At 40.6% G+C, this 21,282-nt stretch overlaps 1 protein-coding gene across 1 annotated transcript in view; it reads left to right on the forward strand.

The window, feature by feature from the left end:
• Positions 1–17,988, forward strand: part of rsu1 (Ras suppressor protein 1) — an 86,704-nt gene extending 68,716 nt beyond the window's left edge. The window contains exon 9 of the mRNA XM_071527626.1: positions 14,950–17,988. Coding sequence (XP_071383727.1) covers positions 14,950–15,052 — 103 coding nt within the window. The 3' untranslated portion in view covers positions 15,053–17,988. The remainder of the gene's footprint in view (positions 1–14,949) is intronic.
• Positions 17,989–21,282: the final 3,294 nt, after the last annotated feature.

Below are 21,282 nucleotides of genomic sequence, written 5' to 3' on the forward strand. Positions count from 1 at the left end.
TTAGTATGAAATGGGTTGGTATTTCTGCAAAGCTATGAAGTGGTTCTCTTCCTACCTGTCCAACAGAAGGTTTACTAATCTATTGGCAATTCTGTGTCTTCAGCTATTGTGGGGTTCCCCAGGGATCAATCCTTGGACCCATTTTGTTTTCATATATGCTTCCTTTGGGCCATATTATCAGTTGGTTTGGTTGTATTGTATGTATTTATGTATCCTAGCATTGCTTTGCAGATGACACACAGTTGTGTCTGTCTGTAAAAGCCAGATGATGATCTAACTAATTTAGTCACTCTTCATGACTGTTTGGCTGCTGTTAAAAACTGGATGGCTCAAAATTTTCTTCAGCTAAACCATGACAAAACTGAGGTTCTTCTAATTGGTTACCATCACATACGCCTCTAGGAATCTTGCTGTTATCTTTGACCCACATATGAAGTTCGAGCAGCATGTTAATAAGCTTGTTCAGTCCTGTTTTCTACAACTGAGAAACACTGCCAAAATCAGAACAGTTTTGTTAGAACTTGCCTCAGCCAAGCTGCTGTGGCTCAGCTGCCACTAGTGCAGAATGCGGCAGCCAGGCTCCTAGCTTAAGTCTAATCGTTATATCATCCCATATAATGCCTATTCTTGCCTCCTTGCACTGGCTACCAGTAAAGTATAGAATTGATTTTAAGATTCTCTTAATTACTTACAGTATAAAGATTTGCATGGCCTGGTGGCGGCTTTCATAACTGCGCTGCTGATCCCCTACCGACCAACAGCAAAGTTGCTCAGGTCCTCCAACCAGGGTCCTCTAGATCAGTGTTTCTCAACGTGGGGTCCGGGGACCACCAGGGGTCCTTGAGGGGGTTCCAGGGGGTCCTCAGCAAATTGATGAATTGTTAAACTGCAGCATTATTTCATTTACAAGAAGTGAACACAATTAGAGAATGTAGAAGAACGACTGTTTTGATCATAGTTTCACTGTTATCTCTCTACCTACAATACAGATAGTCATGGAATTCTGGACAAAATCATATCTAACAATACAAATATTCTCAGATTTGGGTCCAAGAGACAAAATCTCATTAAATTGGGGTCCGTGGCCCTAATGCAGACTAAATTAGGGGTCCTTGATATGAAAATGGTTGAGAATCACTGCTCTAGATAGCCCTCATTCATTCCAGACTTAAAACCAAACCTTTTCTGTCTCTATGAAGCACTTTTAAACTGTTTAAAAAAATGCTATATAAATTCAGTTTTACTTACTTGCATAGTACAGGACAACAGACCTCTGACAGACTAACATCGTATTACAGTACATACTAACACACATACATGTACAGAACAGGACTTCACATTTATTACAAAGTTTAAACTTTAAATAAGCGATTTCAGACCCTGTGACCAATCCTGAAACTAACGTGTGCTATGTGCAGATTTCCGTGAGACATAATGATATAAACCAATAGCCACACACGTGGACCAGCTGTGTTGTTTTCACCTCTTTCCTAAAGCTTGCTGTCAAAGTCGGCCCGAGTAATGGCAAATCGATGAAGCGAGCGAGTAAACGTTTTCAACTAGTAAACTTGCTTCCTGCCTCTTCACTCATTGTGGGACATGTAACCTTCTGCAGGAGAAAAATCTGGCAAAGCCTTTATGTGCGGTTTGTCCTTAAGTCTCTACTCGCCTAGTAGCTTTGCTGTGTGTTTATAAATGTGTTGCGGTTTCTGTCACCCTCTAGTGGTCAGAAAAAATCGCTTAGTGTAGCTTTAAAGCAGTAATCCTCAAGTTACTGTCTTTTTCTTTTTTTGTGCTGCCATTTTGATGCCAAGCGTCTTTTTTTTGTGTCTCCTTCTTTGGTGCTAAGCAATCATTGTTGTGGTGTTTTTGCACTGCACTTCCAAGACGGCACTTATCTTCTCAAACAGTGTGACGTCTTTTTCCTTGGAATTTCTTTTCTTTTCTTTCGTTTATGAAGTTTGAATTTGTGTAGGTGGCCCTCTTTTTTTTTTTTGTCTGTTCAGCCACAGTGCTAGCGTGCTCTTGCTAACTACCCAGTTCTCATTCTTTTTATTCCGAACAAACGAAACATCATTTTTCCTGGGAAAAACCTACCCAGCTCCGCAAATGTAAAAGCTTTCATAAATTGGCTATATTGAATCTATTGTGTTATATCAGTCAGTAATAGCGAGTCACAAAATGGACATTTATATAAATGAAAATGCAGAGGATTATGACTTGAACTTACTGGTTTATGTGTCACGTTCCAAAACACAAAACATTTGAGACATTCATCACTACTGGAAACATCCTCAGCTTTCCATTACTTATTATAAGGTATGGTTTTTCACTCTTCCTCTTGGTACTTTATCTACTGATGAAGTCAAGAGTCACCAGAAAGATTTTTTTTCTTGTCATCTGCTCTTATTTTTTTAAATCATGAGTTTGGCTTCTCCTGCTCTTCCTCCTTCCTTACCTCCCTCTGTTCCTTCTACACCTCCTCCACTTCTACTGAGTCTTACTGTATTCTACTAATGAGTGATGGGAGTTGCAGTTGTTTTTTCCAAGGAAATTTTAACGGTATATAACACAGTGGAAATAGGAATTTATCTCTTCATATAACCTGCAGAGACAAACATTAACATGTATTTCATATTCAAATATAATGGGAGATTGATTACCTTTCTGCTTGCGTTTTTTTTTCTGTTCCTGGTCACCTCCCTCAGTACTGGAATCAGAGACACAGACACCATGATTGGGATCTCTCTTGCTCCTGCTCTCTCTCTCCCTCTCTCTAGTCTGTACCTCCCCAGAGAGATACTGGTCCTCTCACCCTGATCGTCCTCAGTATTCCTCTCCTATTCCCCTCCATGTCAGTCCACAACTGTCAGAGACAGACAGAAAGGATGGAGTGTGGCCAAGAGAAAAAGGCAGAGTGAAGGGGGAGAGAGATAGGAGGACCCCCCCCCCCCCACACACACCTGCTCCCACCCTTCTCTCTCATCACAACGTGTAAAACAACAGCAACAGCAGTGTGTCTGTCAAGCACCAGTCAGATATGTGTCTGTTGAGCTGACTAAACCAGCTAAGTACACGTTCCACCCGCCAACTCCATTGTTTGATGTGGTCACGTCACGTCACAACACCACACACACACACCTCAGTGAGATATGATTTAACACAACTATATGATTTAATAGTCCATGTGCGGACCACTGCAACAGATAATGAATCTAAAACTGGATCATTTTGAACAAGTACACAGAGATTGGCAGTATTTGAATTAAATGCATTCAATTACTTATGCGCATTTTGTAATTTATATTACAATATAAATGATGTATTTCAATTAACGGCAGAGAGTGGGTGTGTGTGGGAGCAATGTTTGGCTAGCGCGACAGGTTTATCGGTTAAATTACCTATTCCATGTGTATCGGTTAAATTCACTATTCCACCACCGTCACAGACCACAGGGAATAACGTGACCTACTGTTAAGGTTTGCAGGACAGCAGAAGATGTTGTCTGTAAATTGACAGCGAAGAGTGTGACTCGGTGTGTGAGATCCAATATGGCATTATCAGTATGGGACTGAATGTGTCAATTAGCCCATAGGCGATTTTTCACTGTGGATGACAGCCATGTGGCTTGTTGAAGTGTCCTTGAGCAAGACTTTTCATACTTTCACACTTTTGTGTAAAATATTTTATATTAAAGGCAATGTTTTTCGAACAATATTGGTAATATTTGGTGAAATTCTCTTTCATGCTGACAGACGTAAAATAAAATGCTACTGGGACCGGAATAAACTTGTGTAAGGAAGCAAGTTATTTTTCCCACAGCACAAGATGTGTTCATCAGGAAGGAGCCACATTCAGGTCAGTCGGTCAGCCCGTGTTTTGCAACTGTGGTAGCTAATCTATGTGCGAGAAACTGGACACACAACTAGACTGATCTAGCAGACCTGTGTTTTGTGTCAAAGGTTTGGAATTTATCAAGTTTGCTGAGACTATCTTTCCAGTGTAGAGTGAACCTAGACCAATGTTTGTCTCACAATGTGTGTTTGTAACTGCAATGGCTAATATCTGCCATTGCAGAGATTTACCCCTCTCAGTTGACAGGCATGCACATGCACATACCTGAGCCTCATTTGAAGGTAAGAGTAACGGGAGAGAGGGAGCAGAGAGGGAGGGGGGGGGATTTTTTTTGTTGTATACTTCTTTAATTCTATACTTCTTGCTCAGCTAGCAAGAAAATCACCTTATTATCAACAGGCCAATGCCCTACTTTAATATGGGACAATGTGAGAGTTCCAGGACATTTCATTATACTGGCATACATTTAAACCTGCAATAAGCGATTTCGTACCCTATCACCAATCCTGAAACTAATGTGTGCTGTGTGTAGATTTCCATGAGACATAATGATATAAACCAATATCCACACACGCAGGCCAGCTGTGGTGCTGTTTTCACCTCTTTTCTAAAGCTTGTTGTCAAAACCCGGACCGACTCGAAGCTCTTCCCGGCCCATTCAGTAGCTTTTCATTTTTTTTAAAACTAGCTTGTCTCCTCCCTCGCTGTTTAAAAGCAGCCCTCTCCCCCTCCCATTCCTGAAAAACTGTAAGGGTGGAATCGATGAAGTGAGCGAGTAAACTTGTTAAACTAGTAAACTTGCTACCTACCTCTTCACTTGTCATTGTGGGACATGTAACCTTCAGCGGGAGAAAAATCTGGCAAAGCGAGACTGGTAACCGGTGACACTAGCTTAGCTATTAGCCTTTATGCACTGTTTGTCCTTAGGGGCTTCTATTCAGTATTCCAGTAGATTTGCTGTGTGGTTCTGTCACCCGTTAGTGGTTGGAAAATCCCTTATTGCAGCTTTAAGAAGACTACACATCCTGGTAACTGTTGGAGCACCATCATAGCAGAAGGCAACTACAGTGCATAACAGGTGTTAAGCCCAATGTCCACCAGATGCGGCACGGCTGGGGCACGGAAGCGGAACGGCTGGGGCACGGGATCAGAACGGCTCCGGAACGGAAGGCAATGTACACCGCACGCGTTTGATTGAGTTATATGCATCACCCGCAAGTCAATAAAGTGCATTTTCATGCTTATCAGACGCAAGCGGATCCGGCAAAAATAGACCAGACGTGGGAAAAGAACGTAGCGGCAGAAACTGCCATGCGGCTTCCGCACAGAAACCGTGCCGCTACCACAACGCATCTGCACCCGGTGGACATTGCAGCGCTGATTCACATGGGCGTGAGTCTGTTCCGGTACACACACGGCTTCCGTGCCGGAGCCATTGGACATTGGGCTTTAGAGTCCAGGGCTGGGTTGCACCAACTGGTCTTTACTAAGCCTGGTCCTAACCGCTAAGTCGGCCTTTGTTAAGACCAGTCTTTAGAATGGACTTTATGTCGGTTGCACCAACCAAACTTAAGCCTAGTCTTAACTACACCCGGTCTTAGCGATGCGCATCCATGTGAATGCCCACACGACTATGGCTATTGCCTAGCAGCGTGCGTCGCTAGGATACATTGTTAACAATCTCCCGCTGTCTTGCTAATTTGTTGCTAATCATTTCTAATTTGCGGCAACGTTATGGAGGATCAAAGAAAAAGAAAAGGCAATTTCGCTGACATTGAGATAAGAAAATGAATAGAGCTGTACAGCCAGCACAAGAAAACTGCCAAGCAGTCCAACGTAACAAATAAAGAAGAAGCAGTCGAATTGGAGAGAAATAACGGAGGCCATAAATGATTGTTCAGACTCGGGCAGCCTTCGTTCAGAAAACGATGTAAGGAAAAAGTGGAAAGACCTCCTGAGCAAGGCAAAGAAAGACATTTCTTTGAAAAAAAATGCATCAAACCGACGGGGGTCCTCCCCTGAAAACGTCAGTATACAGTGACATCATTGTTGATGTTTTTGGAGAGGATTCCCCTGCTTTTACTGGTTTGGTCGGTGTGGAAAGCGGCAGTATCGACCAACCGCTGGAAGAGAGTGATGTCTCTCCAGAGATGGATGTGGTTCATGACGAGAGCAGTAACGTTACTGTGAATTGCAAAGGTGTGTATAATATATATAATAATAAATATAATGTGCAACGCGGGTGACAACGTTGCGTTGTGGTCCGACACAAACTGCAAGTCCGGTGACAGCTCTTCAGTAAGTTCAAATAGATCTCTCCTACAGAACGAAACCTCTCAATCAGCTCCTCATCATTGTATATGTCCAATGGATTGCTTCTGTCCCTAATAACTCTCTCCCGTCTAAAAGCTCGTGTAAAGTCGATATACGAGATGCGCCATTGTCAAGCTGTGTTGTTACTATAGAAACGGCCTAGATTTTGACGTTACGCCTGCTCTTGACTAGGCGTAAGATTTATGCCCGGTCTTAGTGAGAAGAAGGCTTAAGCCTAGATGGTGCAATCGGCGTAACTATTAGGTCGGACTTAGAACGCCAAGTTACGACCAACTTAGCTTAAGACCAGGCATAAGCCCTGTTGGTGCAACCGGCCCCAGGGCCTTCAGCTTCATTCAAGCTATTTCTTTGTGAATTCTTACCATTGGTCAGTTCCTGACAAGCTACTTCGAAAAAAACGAAAGACAGCAGAGACTTCCTTGGCTGGAAATATAACCTCCAACCCACACACAGGTGGATTGTCACTTCCGATGGTTCATAAATTCCTCCTTTGCCCTGAATAAACGACTTGTCCTCGGCTTGTTTACCCCCCAAACCCTCCACAATTAGTTGTTTCTTCCCGTGGAGTAACTTCCGGTCCAACGAACACTCCATCATTAATTAGGCTGCATTATACTCCACTCCTCACATCAAATGGATCGCGCCTCTCCTCCCCCTCCTCTTCCCTCCATATCCTCCTTCTCTCCTAGACTCATCCATCAATGCTGTGAACCTACAATTATGCTAACACTCAGGCTTGTTATGACAACACAAAGTGCGCTGCACTGGCCACTTATTGACTAAATGAGTAATCCTGCTCTTCTTAAACAATCAGTCACCACAAGCCAAACCCCAAACAGGAGCTCTTCTCTGTTCTCTAAACCCATCCTTTCACTCGCCCTCAGTTCCTCGCTGTCTCTTTCTTCTCCTCCTCCTTATTCTCTCCTTTATTACACTGATTAAGTAGAAATATGCATAGTTTGGTGTTATCAGATGCACTGGCTAGAATGATTTAACCCGCTTATGTGTTATGTGGTTATGTCTATATGTGTAGTTGACAGTTTTAGTGATATCTATGTTTGCCCTTGAATCAAAGGTTTACATGGTCCTAGGACCATTTTTCAGGACTCTAGGGCCTGTGAAACTATTCAAAAAGCTGAAGGAGGGGCATCCTGGTGGCTCAGTGATGATGTGCTTGGTTTGAATCCGGCCTAGGACCTTTGTCGCATGTCATCCCTCTCTCTCACACAATCTTTCCTGTCTCGCTGTACTTTAAACTATCTAATAAAGGCGAAAATGCCCAAAAATAGTCTTAAAAAAAAGCTGAAGTAGTAATAAAAGAGAGGAAGTTAGGAAATCCACTCCTTTTGGATTCACTTTTCTTTCTCTGTCTTTATTTTTTTTAGTAGTCCTTACTAAAGACAATTGTTGATGCGCATCTCTTCCTCCACGTTGACAAAGCATTTTATGTTTCAATGTGTAAATAAATACTGGTTTTCTTGAGAAGTTGGCTTTTTTGAGATACAGGGTAATCCATGAGCAGTGACAGGACATATGATAAAGGAACCAGACAGAAGATTTGTCTGTTGTTGTATTACCTTGGGGCTTACTGTGTTCCAGAGCCAACCAGTAGCTTCAGTGTATAGAGTCAGTTCTGACAGATACAGAGTTAAAAGCTGTCCATCTCTCAGGGCCTTGCCACTTCCAGACACTCTGGTGGTCCCAGGGGCCGCCCAGTACCTAGCCCCTAACCAGCCCTCTCCTCTGGGACACAACGGCTTGGCTGACTGGACAAGCTCTGCAGGGAGCTTTCTGTGTGTGTGTGTGTGTGTGTGTGTGTGTGTGTGTGTGTGTCTCTCTCGCTCTCTCTCTCTGTCTCTCTCTTGCTGGCTCTCTCTCTCTCTCCCTATTTTGCTGTCTTCTATCTTTCGCTCTCCCTGTTTCTCTGTCCCCCCTCCCTCTCTCCCTCTCTCTCTCTCTCTCTCTCTCTCTCTCTCTCTCTCGCTCTGTCTTTGTCTCTCTGCTGCATGCCTGCCATGGGTATGGTTGTGGCGGGGTGGAGAGAAGATGGGGTTCGGCAGCTTTTAATCCCCAGGAGAGAGTGTTGACATGGGGCTGAGGTAGATAGACTCCCGCCCTCCCGGAGAGAAAATACAGGACACTTCAATCATAGACTGACAGCCTTCCCCTAGTGTGAATTTTGTCCATATACTTCCTATCTGTGTGCACGCCAGTGTGTGCGTGTATTTCACATTTGTTTGTGCACATATGCATGCTCCCACGTGTGAATTTTTGGCCATGGTATATGTCATTAGGCTGTGTGTGTGTGTGTGTGTGAATGAGAGAGAGAGAGAGCGAGGATTTTTTTTAGATTTTTTCAAAGCTATCCATTCCTTTCTGTTCCATTCCAATCCATTAAAAGTTGTCCTGAAATAATTTGAATATATTTTAAACTGCGTGAATAAAATCAGAAAATGTCAAGCATGCCCGTTGTTTCAGAAGGCATGTATTGCTTCAGACAGTAATTTACTCACATGTTTAAAGTAATCTTTTGGGTGTGAGACGCTTAGTGAGTTTTTCCAGCAGTGTTTTCCTGACATATTTGTTCATCTCAGTCTTTTCATTCTAAAAAAGCTCAGTGTATCTTTATGGGGATTTTGCTGTATGACCTCTGGTTCCTGGGACCTTAAAATCGAAATAATCCCGACTACCACTGTACATAAAAATACAGATGGTAATTCTTCAGTGAATTCACTGTAAAATTTCCCTAGAAAAACTCAGAAAATTGGGGAGTAGTGGGTTTTGTTTTGGTCTTTTATGATTCAAGGTAGAGTCAGGTTTTTTTCTGGAAAAATTGAAAAAGATGTTTTCTCATTATTTTAACCATAATTACCTCCAGTATTTGTGTGTTTTCGCCCCATTTCATCTGTTTGTCTTTTCGCAGGATTACTCCAAAAGTTATGAATGGAATTGCACTTTGTGGAAAGTTTGGTCATAGGGCAAGGAAGAACTGATTACATTTTCTAAATAATTAAAGCTGCACAACGCAATTTTCACATTGGCAGCCGCAAATGATAGCGAGAGGTAACTGAATTTTGAGGACTTCAATACCCAGTTTACTGGCTGGGTATCGAGAACTAGTTACAATTTAGTTCCGGTTCAGAATCAGAATCAGAAATACTTTATTGATCCCCTAAGGGAAATTGGGTTACACTGCAGTTGCTCACATTGTACAAGAGAAATATATATAAGCATATATAATAGAAATAAGAAAATAAGAAATATGTAAAATATGTGCATTATACTACTATATATAACAATGATAATAATAATAATAATAATAATAATAATAATAATAATAATAGTATAGAAATAAGTCAGAAATTATAAGCCACCACACTAGCAATCTTATCAATCATTAAGAATGTTGAACAATCTTTTTGACCCATTCGGTGTGCTGTCAGTCGCAAACAATGACTTAAATTGACTACTCACCCACCCTCATGTTAGTCAAAACACCAGTGAAGTTTGTATATCCATAACATACAGTGAGTTTGCTAGCACAGCTCCGTTGCAGCCTTCTTCAGAACAACAGAAGTTGCTAGAGAACGTTTCTTTACAGTTCCAAAAACGGCAAAAAATCTGCATAAAATTTCTGCAGTGTTCTGAAGTGAAACGAGTGCACTATGGGTCCAAAAGTCCAATATTTACCTCATTATGTCCTAGATTTTCGCACTTGTTCTGCACCACGGCAACCGTCGCAACAGTAGCAAGCACGCTGCCTTCAAATGCTGTCGGAAATATTATAATTATGGGTAGAGTGCGCATAAAACGACCCAATAAACTGGTAAATACAGTGGTAAATATTTTGTTTTTGTTCAGTGATGTTGACAGCCAATTACTTGTTTCACTTGTTCTTGTGTGTTCTTTCAATAATGCATTAAGCCAAATGTGCATTAAAAGTAATTCTGAGACAAAAGTAACTACACAGCAATCTTTCTTCAGTAATAAATCAACTTTAATTCCAGTAAAGCTTTAGTCTTTTACCCTTGACAATTTATACAGTAGGAATCGATAAGGTAAACGATAATGAATTGGATTGATAAGAAAAATTGGAAAATTGGCACCGGAATCAGGGGTCCTTGAGGGGGTTCTAGGGGGTCCCCAGCAAATTGATGACTTGTTAAACTTCACCATTATTTCATTTACAGGAAGTTAACACAATTAGAGAATGTAGAAGAATGACTGTTTTGATCATAGCTTTACTGTTATCTCTCTACCTACAATATAGATAGTCATGGAATTCTGGACAAAATCATATCTGACAATAAAAATATTCTCAGATTTGAGTCCAAGAGACAAAATCTCATCAAATGGGGGTCCGTGGCTCTAATATGTACTACATTTGGGGTGCTTGATATAAAAAAGGTTGAGAATCACTGGTTTAGGAGACACTTTCGGAATACGTTTTGATTCATCACTTCCTGTGTGGAGAAGATTTCCCACCAGGTAATGACCATACCAACTTGAGAATTTAATTTGTTCAAATAGGCTGAAACTACAGCTTCTCAATTAGTTCTTAGTTCAATTATTAGTGCTCTTCTCTGTTGCAGCCCCAGTTCCTGATTTAGGCTGATAAGATGGGTGGATTTTTATATCAGACTCTTTCTCACTGCAGCTTTAACCAAAATTCCTCTGAAGAACGTTTGTTAGAGTGTTAGAGTCTACAATCTGATCATCTTGGTGTGTGTGTGTGTGTGTGTGTGTGTGTGTGTGTGTGTGTGTTGTAGTCCCCTGCTCTCGACCTGAACACAACTCCAGCTGGATGTAACTCTCAGCTCTCAGCTCAAGCCAAACAGCCCATATGATGTTTACCTGCTGTGCAATTAGACCTACAACTCCTTCTCTCTCTCACACAGACACACACACACACACACAAGGACAGACAAAAATATACAAAAACATTTATCACTCATAGACACAAAGATAACCTTACATTCACAAATGCATACATAAATATGAGCATGGATGCGCAAAGTCACACACATACATGCACAGCTGTGGAGACGTGGTCAGTAATGATTGGGCACTTAGTCAACATTCACTGTGGTTTGCTTATTAGTGTCAGTTACTGCCAAGCACAGTGGACGTACGTCTTCTGTCACCACCTCTCTCTCTCTCTCTCTCTCTCTCTCTCTCTCTCTCTCTCTCTCTCTGCCCCTCTCTGTCACTTTCTCACTCCCATGGGTGTGTCTCGCTCATACAGAGGAGAGAGAGAACTCAATGGAGTGGAAAGGACTCTTCCTTGGGCTCTGTCTTTCTGTCCTCCTCTCTCCTCTGCCTCCTCCTTCCTCCCTCCTCCTCCCCAGAGCAGCCCAGTTCAGAGATAATTGTCTCTTTGTGTTTCCTCCTTTTTTTTCTTTGGTTTGATCGTCCTCAGCTGGAAGAGAAGGAGCTTATTCAAAACAGAGAAATGTTTAAGTGTGTCAGTGAAGTGAAATTAACAGCTAATGACTAGGGATGTACCAATCAACTGACATAGTCGGCTGATAGATCTAAATAGGTTGTTGGTGATCAGCCGATCATTGTTTAAACTGCCTGATCATAGGTGACATTGGTTATATATACCTATATGTTATTTATGCTCATTTGACAGTAATCAAATAGGTATTTTGTTTTTGTTTTTTACCCACGATGCAGTGGAGGGCATCACGAGGCAAGGTCAAGATTCAGGTCAGGCAGGCAGGCAGTCAGTCAGTCATACGCTTCATCAGATGGCCTCTAGAGGGCGTCTTTGACTGCATTCAGTGTTTCCCGTATAGAGGCACAAAATAAAAAAAGTTGGTCAATGTATAGAAATTGATCTAAATCGATTTCTAACGCACCTGATGTCACATCGCATCATGTCTGTCATGTGGAGATGCACAGACCAGCAGCATTGAACTCCAGCTGACAGTCTCCCGGTGTGAAAAAAAAAAGTTAAACTTAACATTCCACAATTTGTTCCAAACTCGCCTGTTAGTAACAGGATTTGTAAACAGTAATTTGATAACTCGTCTTCTGCTGCCCTACAAACTTTAACGGTAGGTAAAATTATTATCTTGTGGGATTTATTTAAGTAACATTAGTGGAATTTGGTCATTTAACCGATAACCGTGTCACAGTGCTTCAGTGCAAAAGTCCCATATGGTGGAAAATGGGATTTCCCTTGCCTCTTTGATTATAAAGGAGTTGGATGGTCTATCTAAACATGGTGAAAGTGTCAAAACGCACGATAGGCAACTAAATCCACACAATCCATATTAGATAACCGAGCCTCTAAACGAGCCGTTTGGACTTCTGTAACTTTGTGGCGTCACAAAGGTTCGCTCATTATCATTTTTGTAAGAAATAATAGACTAATAAAGTGTTTTTTTCAAAGCGGTTGAGCAGTTGCTATTGTTTATTTCCTGGAGAGTTTTCCCTACCTGTAGCTGCCGGCACTGTGGTGTCTCACGTTTCACTCTTGAACTGGTTAGCCAATCAAAACAGAGGGTCATTAATATTAATGAGCCTTAAAGACACAAAACAAAAACAGCCTGTTCTTGGTAAGGCTCAGAGAGATGCTGGATAATGAACGTGTAAAAATGGATTGAGAGTGGTTTTGGTACACAACACCACACACACAGCTTTTAATGGACCTCAAGACATAAAACACTGGAAAGTGTAGAATATAGGACCTTTAATTTAATTTAATTTAATTTAATTGAACACACGCGCCGTGGGTCTGTACAGGATCTGTGCTTGTTTAAATAGAGATTTTTAATTTCAAAGCAACACGTGGTTTTGTCATTTCACTCCTTTCTCAACAGTTTGATAGTTGGATTCATTCATTCATTTTCAACTGCTCAAATACAATGCACAAACTTGGCCTTCATGGGAGGTCGGGAAAGAAGAACGTCCTGTTCTCAAAAAAGAACATAAATTGATAAATTGCAGTTTGCTAAATTGAGTTATTTGGTCATAATGTAAGACATCATGTTCAGCAAAAACAAAACACTGCCTTTCAACAGCAGAACCTTATACTAACTGTAAAGCATAGAGTGTACAGTGTCGGGGCATTAAGGTTTGCGGCTGCTTTACGGCCAGCTTGCCATCGCGTCAACCATGGATTCCACATTGTATCAGAGAATACTGAAGCAGAAAGTGATGCCATCTATCAAAAAGCTGAAGCTGAACTAAAAGTGGATCTGGCAACAGGATAATGATCCACAACCCTGGCTGATTTAAGGGGAGATGCAAGGGGATGTCATTTCCCCTCTTGAAAAAATTGACAAAGGTTTAACTTAGAGGGGAACTTGGTGTGTGTGTGTGTGTGTGTGTGTATGTGTGCCTTCTGTCTGATGTATGCAGGGATAGGCTTCAGCACCCCCGTGACCCTTAAGTGGATTAAGCGGGTAATGACAATGAACGAAGATTGATTCAATTAATCCATTCCCGTTTTTTAAGTAACTAGCCTTGAATCACTGCAGTTTGACATACAGCATTCTTATCAAGATAGTTTGCTTCTTTTTGGCTGAATATGGTAGTTAACTGAGTTGTTAATACACTGGAAAATGTATTGAATATAGAATTGCCAAAACAGTATTCTATATATAGAAAAGGGGTGTCTGATCACAAAACTAAATGAAGATGAATGAAGATGTGAAGCACCTAATGGATCCACAAAGTAAATCACTCCCTGACTCACTGTTAGCCTGTCTGCCCCCAGTGGCTATTGGAAGGCATGGTACACACAATTTACAAATAGAAAGCTGAAAAGTGCTTGCGGAGTGCTGTTTGGGAATACGGCAGAACTATAGGGTGCTTCACATCTATGACACTGTGTGTCCTTGTTCAGTTTCAACTTGACTCAGCTCTTGGAGAGCCTTTGAATACGCCTGCTGTAACATTAAGTTGAATAATATGAATGGGTAGAATTTACAAGGTGATACTGTAGATTGTATTGTGTAAGGTTTCTGTAAGTTCCTCCCCCCCCCACCTCTTCCCCAGGGCCATGGACAGCTGTCCCCCCCCCAGACTCCACCATTCCCCCCAAAATCGGCCCCTCCCCCCAATTCAACCACTGTCCAAAACAAGAGATAAGAGACAATTACAAGAAAAGCCATTTTTCAGTGTTATTTGTTAAATTAGGTAACCTTTATCTATCAGAAGTCTTGAAGATGAAATACGCATGTGTCCAAATCAAAATATCAAAAAACTCATGGGGTGTACTTACGTTTTCGTAGCACTGTATATTCATTTCTGATACTGTGTTATAAATTTCATAGCCTATAGAACTCGTTGAATCTATTGGATAGAATGAAAACCTTTTTCTTCAAGCACACACTAACATAACAACTATGTTTGGATAAGAAATATTATTTATTTCAGCAATGTAATGCAGCCACAACAATCTGCTAATGAAGTTCAGCTAAAATGCATAATTTTTAATCAGCAATCTGATTTGTGATCAGCCAATCACACTGTTACAAATCTGAATCAACCAAAAACCAACTGCAAGTCCACACAGATTCCCTCAAAGCTGGAAAGATTTTTCATTTTGAAATGTTGTATTAGAGAAGAATTAAATCAACCTGAAACGTTCCTCTCAGACACATGGGCATGTACACACACACACACACACACACACACACATACACACCTGGTTGTACATTGAATGGTTGTCTGTGAATGCTAAAGCCATTTCCTCTCCTCTCCTCTCCTCTCATTTCTCCTCCTCTCCTCTCTGATCTTCCTCAGTCTCTATGGCCGACACATGCAGGCCAACCCAGAGCCTCCTAAGAAGAGCAACGATAAGAGTAAGAAGATCAGCCGCAAGCCGCTGGCCACCAAGAACAAATGATGAGGAGAGAGAGAGGAGGAAGATGACTGCTTGCTCAGCCAGCAGGACCTCACTGCATGTGCCTTTTCCCCCTTTTTCTCTATTTATTGATCACCCATTTTGCACCGCTTGGTAATCTATCAAAGTGTTTATTCTAAGTATATAGTGTTACATATTGTTTGGACCGCATTCCACTGTGTGTCTGAGTCCAAGATGAATGTTTTCTGTGTTCAGCTGGATACATACAAAGACAAGATTCATCTGAGGGGAAAAAAAGGGGTGTTTCTTCACCACTTCATTTTGACCTTTGGTTTTCATGGGGCGCTGCAGACAATTTATTCTAACCTGTTCACCTTATCCAGTGGCTGTTGGTTTGGGCTCCATTTGTTTCCAGTGATTGAACAAACAGGTGATAAGCGCATTGTGATGCATTACCAGCAGATTAGACATCCTTTAGGAGCAGAGATAAACTTTTATTACAATATAATCATCAGACAACTGGTACAGGTAACTGTTTGAATTTTGAGGACTTCAGTACCCAGAAATCCTGTAAGGTTCTGTCAGTAAACTGCCCAAGCACTGCCGCTCTGTGATGCTTTATACCACAGGATACCAAAGGTACGAGCAAGGCAAAATATCTAATCTTATAATATGGTTATAATGTTCTTATGATGCCTTATGAGCACCACTGTAAGTTAAGTGTTACCTAATTGTCTTAAAAGTCCCACATCTGACAAGACCACTGGCCAATTTACCCCATAATGAAAAATAGTATGAATGGTTGAAAAAAGTGGACAGTGTTGTTTTTTGTTCAATTACAGTTTGTCACAATTGCTTACACACTTTTTTTCTGAAACTGGGCTCATTTTCTCAAAACTCTAAACACAAAAACACTAACACAAAATGCAAAAGTCTACAAATCTCTTCCAAAATGAAACACTGCATTCAAAACTGTAATCTTCTCTCAAAACTGAATGCATCAAATTGACACACACAACCATCATAATGTAATACATCTTTCTAACAACCAACTACACACTGATGTGCTCAACGGAAAACACTGCTATGAATATCTTACCAGTGGGCTTATGCCTTTTGCATTTTCAGAGTTAGCGTACACTTGTGCACAGTAGCCTGTTTTAGAAGACTGTTACAGTAATGTATATATACGCAAATATAGTAACACCCAAATACTTTTTCAATTACAAATAGTTTATTTCGATCAACACTTGGATATATGTTGAATATGTGAAGTGTTTTTTTTTGGGTTTTTTTTTACAGTTTTCTGTAAAGAAAAAAAAATCCTGCTCCCTATTTGGGTCTAACCACAGCACCTCATCTACATCAAAAGCTATGTTCGCATAGACTGGTCGTCTCTCAGTTCTGCATACATGATGTAATTTAGGGTTTAAAGTTAGGGTACAAGTATATTTCTTTTTTTCATTACTGTAACGTTGGCCAACCATCACTGAGAAGCATAGGCCTACTGATATGATATATATACTATAAAGAATACCATATAGAACTAAAGAAGCGTAGTGTAGAGAGTAGGTTACTTATTCTCTTTCTGAATGTCCAGATGATGGAAGCAACAGTGAAGCGGCTCAGGTTGGGCTGGACTCTCTGCCTAGCCTCCCTGCTCAAACCATGGCCGAGCACATGGTGAACCAAAGTGGCCTGGATCTCGTCTGAGACAGATGAACTGAACTGTCAGGGTTTAGTGATTGTGTCTCAAGTTCCAGTTTTAGTGTGTGTAAACAATTGTGAAAAACTGTAATAACTTTGTGGTTGAATATACATATTGCCTTAGTTGTGACCCTCCTAACAATGGCCACAGGTGGAGATGGACAAACCACTGTATTGTCAACCGACATGTCGGGTCTTTGTACACGTTCAAAAAGAAGATGTCATCTCAGTCAGCTGAGTGACAGGTCTTCCCAAACAGATTTTAAAAATGATGGAAAAATAGTCCTAATTACTCACCTTTTCTATAAGTTGGCTCTGTCACTGTAGCCAGTGTTTTAGGTCTGAGTCTGGTCAGTGTTGTCAACAGTTTGTCTGATATGCCTCAGCATTAAACAAAGCTCCATTACAATAAAAAAAAAAACTCAGCTTCCCCTTCACACTGCTCTAACAAGCACAGAGGGCCAGGAGAGGATTCAACTGAACACACACTCTGTCACACACAAGTCTCACACACATACACACACACACACAAACCCTCTCATACAGTGTGCGTGTGTTGTGGCCAGGCCGAGTCCTATGTGGGATTTGGGAGGGTTTCAGGCATTTTAGCTCTGTCTACTGGATCCTAGCCTATAGGGGAGGGTTGTAAAGTCACACATTCTCACACACACACACACACACACACGGTTCATTTTTAACTGCCTTGTTTGCCAAAGCAAAGATGTTGAATCTGCCTTCATCTGGTGTTCAGTTGTATCTCTCTCTTTGCCCTACGGTATGCAGCTTGGCCCAAAAGACCCCAGCGCTTGTTTAGCAAAGGGCAATACAGTACAGTGGAACAATAGGACATTGGTGTTCCTCACAAACCGGCACTTGGGACACAAAATGGAGTCTACTGAACTACAGTCCTTCAAATACAATCCCCACTAGTAGCCCTAATAGTGAGGAGCTGAACTCAATTACAGCTCCCATTATTGTGTTCATTCCACTGATGTCTGAGACCAGTGTGTTTGACTCAATTCAATTGTTCTAGTTTTCGGTGCTGCTTCGACTCTCTTATCTGGGACAAACCAAAGTAACAGTAGCCTCAATTCCACATTTTCTTCATAGTTATTTTTAAAACTCTTGCCAGCTGTCCTTCACATTTCAGCCTGTTGCAAAATGAACAAATGTAATCCTTTTTTAATGTATCATGCTTTTATCACATGCCATAATATGTAAGTTTCATGTGTTCTGTTTATTAACCATTTGGAATAAAGCTATCAATTTTGTTTGGATTTGATTCATTATTTATTTTTTTTGCCTTGTATTGCTTATTTCATATGAACATATAAACCTTGTCACATTTGGGGCAAAAAAAAGGTTTTCTGAACACAGTTTGCCAGCATTGTTAGCATTCCTCATTGAAACAGAGGGAGCTAGTATTAATGCTAATCGGCTGGTCCTGCAAGTAAGGAGTCAAAACAGCCTTTTCCACTCCAAGGCTGCACTCACACCAGTCATGTTTGCAGCAGTTTATTTAGCTTGGTTCATTTGGTCAGGTGAGAACAATGCCATTCAAACCCAGGTGATACCAAATGAGTGCAATGTCTTGGCCCTCTTCCAAGAGAACTGCAGTACAGTTTGGTGGTGTGAATAATAATAACTATTTATATAGCACCTTTAAAAACAGTTTACAAAGTGCTTTGACAGACAAAATAAAAGCAGCATACTCAAATTATGAATTTAAAAGGCAGTAAAACAATAAAAAACGGATTAAATTCATAGGAGGACAGAGGTGGAAAATAGCAAACATTCAAAGAAATAGCGGTATAATCGGATAATAGAATAAAAGTAAGATAAAATTAAGATAGAGTTAGGATAAAAGACGTAAAAAGACAATAGAAAGACAATAAAAATATGATAAGATTATAAAAAGCTGATAAAGAGACAATAAAAAGCCGATAAAAGATAAAAAGACGATAAAAAAGAGACAACATCACATAAAAGCAAGTCTGAATGTAACCCAAACCAACTACAGGAAACAACCCCAAAACGCATCTGATAGTCAGACGTTTTCATGCTTGGAAAGTTTAGCATGACAAAATGAAGCAAGGGCAAACCAGTATGGACTGATGCTCATATGCAGCTATTTCTTAATGTGTTCTTAACTTGTATCAACCAATTTGTTCTTATACAACATTTGTACGATATCTTATGAAAAGGTTATGCACCCTTGGTTTTAGCTATACCTATGTGATTCATACTATACCTGTGCGTGGTCATAACCTATCAATGTGGTAAAACACATTAGGTTAAGGTTACAGTTGAGGTTAGCAAACAAAAATAACTTTGGTTAAGATTAGGGTTAAGGTTATGACTAGGTTTAGGCAAATAAAACCGGTGGAGCCTACAACAATAAGGTTAGGGTACGATTTTGCTCATGCCTAAGTAAGAAATACCACAGTTGAAAATTTAAATTTCACTTAGTTTAAAACTTGTCATGAGTTGGGAATTGAACCCAGGTTGTTGGAGTTGAAGGTAAATTTATACGCCCATCCACCACGCAATGTAAATGTCAGACTACTGCCTGTTTCAGTGCCTCCTGCCGCCTAGAATATGATACGAAATGACTCGGCATTACTTTTTGTAACTATAAGTACAAATTTGGTATGAGAACAGGGTCTCTGAAGACCAGAGAATGTAAATTACAGCAGAAAAGAGTGCAGAAAAGTCCATCATGCTTAGCTGGACTGGAATCAGGTTTGGTTTGACTTTTATCAAGAGATGAGCGAGAGAGATTAGAAGAAAATATCTTAATACAAACCAGGTGTGTGTGTGTGTGTGTGTCAGAGAGGGTTAGTGCTGCTCATCCCTTTCACACACCAGGCTTTTGGGCTCAGCAGGCACATCTGTCTGGCCATCAGAGCAGAGGCAGACACACAATAGGACGCCTGTACACATACTGCTCACACTCCTCCTCCCTCTGTCTTCCCTCTCTTTCTCACCCCATCATCATCATCATCATCATCATCTGGATTCTAACACCATGCTGCTCCTGGTCTCTTATTACAGTGACAAACCAACAGCATCCAGCTGACTGGGCTGGGCATGCAGAGGTTCAGTTCCTACTAAAGATAGAGAAAAAAAAAAATCCAGTCCTCTCGTTCTGTTAGCGTTTTATGTAGAACCACTTTCAGTTTACCTTGACTTGAAGGAAACTTCCCCAGAAATGCTATGGGTGTCTGGGGGAATTTTTGAAATCTGAAATCTTTTGTTCAGTTTTGTTCAGTGGCATGTACACACCCTTTCAAGGGAGAAAATACAGTATACTTGCATTTTGCACCTCTCTGAGATTACAATGTAATGCAATTTAAAACAATTATCAAATTATTTGTTTAATCAAGATAGTTTGCATTTCCATTTTCCAGCAACTAAGAAATAATAAGTTTATATAGAGATAAGCAACGCAGTCTAAATGCCCTTCAGACTGATTGCATTCCCCTTTTAGCTTATAGCTCAGGTTACCCCAGGTGATGAGTGTTAGTGGCTAATTTCAAGCCACTAAATGGCTTGAAATGTAATAAAATATAATAATATGTAATATGCATGTAATAATTTACTGGATAATATAATAACATCTTCAGAGTGATACTGTAATTTTGTTTCCTGGTTACGTGATTGTATGATTAATACATTATTACATTTACCAGTGATTATTCCATTATAAGGGGTGTACCTTTTTAATTATTACAATATCAGCCTGAAGATGTCATTTCATGATATTGTAATTTATCACTCTAACAGGTTTCATTATATTTTGAAGACATTTAGAGGGACAAGCAAGTTCTATTTTTATGTCATCACTTCTGCCATCTCTCCTGTCTGATTTTTTTTTCCTATAACCAATTTCACACATGAAACCTGTAAAATTGCCATTTTCATTTTCCGGTAAAGGTAGCAGTTTCTGTTGTTCACACAAGACACGCCTTTACGCTTTTTTTAAAGTAATGCTACCATTCACACAATACTGGCGATACCATTAAATTCCACTGTTGTCATTTCCTGGAAATTACGTTTAACTGTAATGTTACGGCATCCTTCACACATACGGTTGATACAGAACATTACTAGTAACATTACCACGCCTTGAGCAGTGAAATTGGCAGAACTGATTTACTGGCATTTCGACATCGACTCCTTTTCACATATGATGGTTTGCCGTTACATTTACGGAACAGGCTGCATGTGTGAAAGGGGCTTACATTTAATGATGCAAAAGACAGTCTTTAAAATGAAAAGTGGAGAACTGGGAGATGTAGCTAAGGAGACGGCTGTTGTAGAAGCTGATGGCATTGACAAGGCCCTGACTTCTAAGTGATGGAAACCAAGACCTAATCCATCTTTCCTTTGACTAAAAACGTACTGTCCTTGGAATTCTCACCAGTTAACACAGTTAACACACATTCCAAATCTGTGATTTAACCAACAGCGCAGGAGGAATATTCAGGAAAGTTGTGCGAATGCAGAGGGTGTGGTTTCTAAACTTTCCTGGAAGAATAGACCATTCGTTATCGTAGCCTTAG

Source organism: Centroberyx affinis, unplaced genomic scaffold (genome assembly GCF_046629955.1).
Source record: "Centroberyx affinis isolate AG114_WGS23_722 - 3 ecotype Tasmania unplaced genomic scaffold, CSIRO-AGI_Caff_v1 ptg000113l_1, whole genome shotgun sequence".
NCBI classification, from domain to species: domain Eukaryota; kingdom Metazoa; phylum Chordata; class Actinopteri; order Beryciformes; family Berycidae; genus Centroberyx; species Centroberyx affinis.